A 5,316-nucleotide genomic window follows, 5' to 3' on the forward strand; every position below is an offset into this window, starting at 1 on the left:
TGGAACAGGCTGCCCAGGGCAGTGGTGGAGTCACCATCCCTGGAGGGGGTCAAGAACCGTGTAGATGTGGTGCTTGGGGACATGGGTTAGTGGGTTGGGTGGGGTTGGGTTGACAGTTGGACTTGATGATCCTTGAGGTCTTTTCCAACCTGAATGATTCTGTGAAAGCCTGGACCTGCTTTCTCCAGGCAAAGGGAACTGGAGCAGACTGGGCTGGTAGCCATCTCCCTGCCCCCAGCCTGTGCACTGCCTCGCTGCACTTGCCGGGCGTTGGTGCTTCACGGGAGGCGGTAGGCAGAGCTGCCGAGGGCAGGGTTCCTCTGGTGTCTGTTTAAATAGCACTGTGCAGTGTGTGCTTAGGGCCATTTGAAGATAACCTGCTGCTCTGGGAGAAGGGTGGGCAGTGAAATACTCCCAGGGAAGAGCAACTTTCTGAGCAGAGGCCTCACTTTTGCCTTCTAGTCTCCCATGCCACCCCAAAACCTAGCTCAGCAGAGACTTTTGATCAAGGGGGGAAAAGTTGTGAACGATGACCACTCAGTGGCGGCTGATGTGTACGTGGAAGATGGAGTCGTGCAGCAGGTGGGACCGAACCTAAACCCGGAGCCAGCCACTGGACTTGTCGTGCTGGATGCGACCAACAAGCTGGTGATCCCTGGGGGCATTGATACTCATACACACATGCAGTTCCCTTTCATGGGCAGCCGGTCAAAAGATGACTTCTATACAGGAACGAAGGTGGGTGCACATCTGAACTTTCTTAGAAAGGGATGTCTGCTGGTTATTCCATATTACTTCTAAAAGAGAGAACAGAGTGTGAATCAAGTGCAGGCAATTGCTACTGTCCCTTGACTGGGACAATAAGCGGTTGGAGGTCCACCTTCAACCAGGAAGTTATTTGGGTTCCTTCAGAGACTGTTCTGTCTGTGAGTGGCAAGTGTTAAGCACAGTCACCAAAAAAAGTTAAATATTGTCAAAAAGTTAGTTATTGTGGACCTTCTTAAGCCAGGTCAAAGAGTGGAAAGTGTTCAGAGCTATTTACGGAAGGTCATGATCTGCCAAATATTTTGGGAAGAGAAACAGGGAGACAGAGTTGTGTTTCAACTATTGCAAAATACGCTACAATGATTAGCTAAGATTTACCCATTCGGTTGAATCAATAAAGGCACAGAATACCTCTCTATGAAAAGAGGGGAAAAAAGATATTAGGTGAAAAAGGAGATTTTGAGTGGAGTTGTGGAACCCATGACTTTTTGTTTCTTGAAGTCTATAAATATTCTTTAAATCCTGTTTAACAAATAAGAAGTCAGTCTGTCTTGTTGAAAAAAAAATTGACAGTTTGAACAACTTCTTTTGGAGCAAATGTTTTGCTGAATTCATCACAGATTCACAAATATTTATGTCACTCTCCAAACTTGTTTTTTTGCAAAATATACTGACATAATTACAGTTTTGCTGCTGATTACTAGGTGAAGAGAAGGAAGGGACTGATTGATCTAAAATAGGAAGAGTAATGTAGCATGAATTTGAACTGTGTGTGTTTTGATCTGAATTGTTTGTGTCTGTTGTGCAAAGGGATGTTGTTCAGAGCAACAGAGAGGATTTCTCTGTCTGATTTGGAAGATTGCAACAATTACAGCAAAGGAATTTCTATAGTGGATCAATTGCTATTGGTCGAGGATCTGGTTTCTGGGAATGATTAACAAAGATCCTTCAAAGGAAAAAAAAAAAGTTTAATTGACCTTAAAGGAGAGTGGAAATTATTGGTTAAAAAGCAACTTTTGATCTTACATACATAAAGTAAGATTTTTGTTTATTTATTTATTTTTATTTACATCCTCCATATAAACATTTACCTCATTCCATCTGAAAACCTGCTGTGCAGTTTTATTAAATTATATCCTGTCAGTAATAAAAATATTTTTAAAACACTTTAAAAATCCTTTTGGTGTTAGACAAGAGTTTGGGGATTTTCACACTAGATTTTCAAACGGAATCTATTTTTTTTCCATTGTGTGTCTGCCCCTTAATACTTTCCTGTCACGTAGGCTTATTTTTGAACCACGTAGACTCTGAGGAGGCATTTCTCAAGTTGACTATGGTCTTCTGATGCACTTCTTTCTTGGTGATCCCAGCTGCTTAAGGAAACTCACCGATGCAGGAATAAAATTCAGGTCTTTGATAAGATCTCATACATGTATGTGCAAAAACTTCTCCTTCAGCCTCCAAATTTCCCCATGATTCTTCTGAATACCTCGTTGAGAACATCCTTCTCAAAGGAGGTGGAATTACCCTCCACAATCATTTTGCAAGTTCAGACTTCACTTGGAAACTCTTCAGTGGCTTTTGGCTTTTCAGTGTATCAAGGCTAGGTGTTGCCCAGGAAACTGGAGAGGGTGGGAGAAATATGCGTTCTCTCTGATTGCTAAATATGAACTTTCTTCCTTTCAGGCTGCTCTAGCAGGAGGAACCACTATGATCATCGACTTTGCCATCCCCCAGAAAGGCTGTTCTCTTATTGAAGCCTTTGATACGTGGAAAAGCTGGGCAGACCCTAAAGTCTGCTGTGATTATGCACTGCACGTGGCAGTTACGTGGTGGGACAACAAGGTAGACACAAAAGCTGATTTTCAGTTCCATGGATTGATACTACATCTGCTTTGAATTAGTCCTCATGTGCTAAACAGAGCTTCCTGGCAGTGTCATAGTATGTTTGTGTGCAAAAACCACACCTGAAAGAGTCCACACCCTTCTAAAAGTACATGCATTTCAAAAAATAAGGAAGGTCTGCAGATAGCGAATATCTTTGGACAATAACTGCACCGAGTTAAAGGAAAAGGAAGCAGTTGTGCAAGACCAAGACCAGGCACACCAGAGACGGCAAGAGGTGTTTGCGTGAATTTTCCCTTTTGTTACTTGAACACTTGACAATCTGTGCTCCTTTATCTCTGTTGAGTCTTGGTGGTGTTTTGTTTTTTTTTAATAAGGTTATACATGAAAAATATAGTACTTTATTTGTAAAGGAACAATTGTATTACTGGGTGACTGCAGTAACATCTTGTTGAAGTAAAGAAAGACTGGAGACAATAATTTGGATTTAAACTGTTGGTTAAAAACATACATTCTTTACGGTGTCTTCCCTTAGTCACAGGAATCAGTGAAGAAGGAAATACATGACATGCCTCTGTTTTTGTGCCAGAGCAGGGCCTTATGTCAGGTATTAATCTGATAATTCCCAAGATATGTTCCCATCCCTCCTCTGGATAAGTCCAGAAAATTTCCTTGAATTTTATATCAATTGTAGACCTTTCTTGGGCAGATCCAACCAGATTATTAGAGAGAATATGAAAAATAATGTTTTACTTTATCTCATGGAAGTTGTCATAGCATCACAGATGTCAATTACTGTCACCATGATTTTACGGGGAAGGGAAAGCCAAAGTTAGGTAGCGGGTAGTTCTAGCTGCCCAGCTGTACAAGCAACCTTTGGGCTAATATATATGTCTGATGGGTAAGTAAAGGCTTACCCTTCATACTTAAAATTTCTTTATAGAAAATTCTTAACAGGTAAAATATAATATTTCTGTTTTTGAAAAATTGCTGACTGTCTTTCAGGTGAAGGAAGAAATGGAAAGTCTTGTTCAAAACAAAGGGGTCAACTCCTTTAAGATGTTTATGGCCTACAAAGATCTATACATGATCAATGATGAGGAGTTATATGCAGCCTTTTCCTGCTGTAAGGAACTTGGAGCAGTTGCTCAAGTCCATGCGGAGAATGGGGAGCTAGTTGCACAGGTAGGCATTTGACATTTTGTCCATGCCAGGAATGTAAATTCTCCTGTTACCTAAGCACTTCAACAGACGTATTAGTACCATCATTGTATCCTAGGGAGACGCCAGGAATATAAATGCTCCTGTTACCTAAGCACTTCAACAGACATATTAGTACCATCATTGTATCCTAGGGAGAGGCTTTTCTACCCTATTTTACTTTCAGGGAGCTGAAGACAAACATCTTGTCCAAGATCCACAAAATTGGGGGCCATAAAAATGATCAGAGGGCTGGAGCACCTCCCCTGTGAGGACAGGCTGAGAGAGTTGGGGGTGTTCAGCCTGGAGAAGAGAAGGCTCCAGGGAGACCTTAGAGCAGCTCCCAGTGCTGAAAGGGGGCTACAGGAGAGATGGGGAGGGACTCTGCATCAGGGAGTGGAGTGACAGGACAAGGGGTAATGGGTATAAGCTGAAAGAGGGGAGATTTAGACCAGACAGTAGGAAGAAATTTTTCCCTGTGAGGGTGGTGAGGCAGTGGCCCAGGGTGCCCAGAGAAGCTGTGGATGCCCCATCCCTGGAGGGGTTCAAGGCCAGGCTGGATGAGGCTTTGGGCAACCTGGGCTGGTGGGAGGTGTCCCTGCCCATGGAAGGGGGGTTGGAACTTGAGGATGTAACAATTCTATGATATGATCCTATATGATTCTGTCCTAAAGGATGCTTGTGATGGGCTAAGAAATTGTAATCTGGAGTCCTGGGTTCAGGGTAGACAGGAGGCAAATGATCCTGTTATAATGAGAGTTATACTTGCAGTGTAATGTATATACTTGCAATATAATATATATACTTGACTGGCAAAGAAAGCAACCGTCAGAGCCTGACTGTCAACCAAGTCAAAGGAGGAACGCTCAGACAAGTATTTAGATGTCAGGTGTGTGATGCCTAACCCTAGGTCTCTCCAAACATAGTCAGCTCCACTAACAGGAATGAATCCAGAAGTATAAAGGTTCACTGACTGGGCACAAAAGTCTCAACATCCCTCTATGCATAGTTAGTCTCACTTCACGCTTGCTACTGCCATCTTAGCGCTGTGTGGAGGCACTGAGAATAAAAGTACAGTGATGTCTTTGAGTTTCTTCAACTACTCTAGTCAATAGCGCTTTGACTCTGCCACAGGTCCCATAAAGTAAATGATTTATTGCTAAGTAATCAGCAAAGCAGAAGTTTCTGGAATATAGTAGGGACAAAATCTTATGCCTCTTAAAGCCTTGGAGCCTCATTCAGAGGCTCTGGATGTGTATCTTTGTTACTGGCTGCGATCATTTAAGAGTACACATTGAGAGAGGGGTGGGGTTTTCAAAAGCAGTGATTTATCTCTGCAAGATAGCGTAGTGTATTCTCTGAAGTCACTTAAGTATTCAGAGACCTGTGTTTATTGTGAGATATATTGAATTTCAGATAACACAACAATAACTTCTCTTGAAAAAAAATCATAACTGCCTTTTTTTTTTTTTTCCCCCCCTCAAACTGCCTGCAGTAGCTAGTTTA

At 42.2% G+C, this 5,316-nt stretch overlaps 1 protein-coding gene across 1 annotated transcript; it reads left to right on the forward strand.

The window, feature by feature from the left end:
• Positions 1 to 308: 308 nt before the first annotated feature.
• On the forward strand, positions 309 to 3,795 carry LOC104470628 (dihydropyrimidinase-like; the record flags this gene model as incomplete). The annotated part of the gene is made up of 3 exons (XM_010085615.1): positions 309 to 738; positions 2,452 to 2,610; positions 3,616 to 3,795. Coding segments are annotated over exons 1-3 (609 nt in total), but the record flags the coding sequence as incomplete, so codon positions are not given.
• Between the last annotated feature and the right edge of the window lie 1,521 nt (positions 3,796 to 5,316).

Source organism: Pterocles gutturalis, unplaced genomic scaffold (assembly GCF_000699245.1).
Source record: "Pterocles gutturalis isolate BGI_N339 unplaced genomic scaffold, ASM69924v1 scaffold14540, whole genome shotgun sequence".
In the NCBI taxonomy this organism is placed as follows: Eukaryota; Metazoa; Chordata; class Aves; order Pterocliformes; family Pteroclidae; genus Pterocles; species Pterocles gutturalis.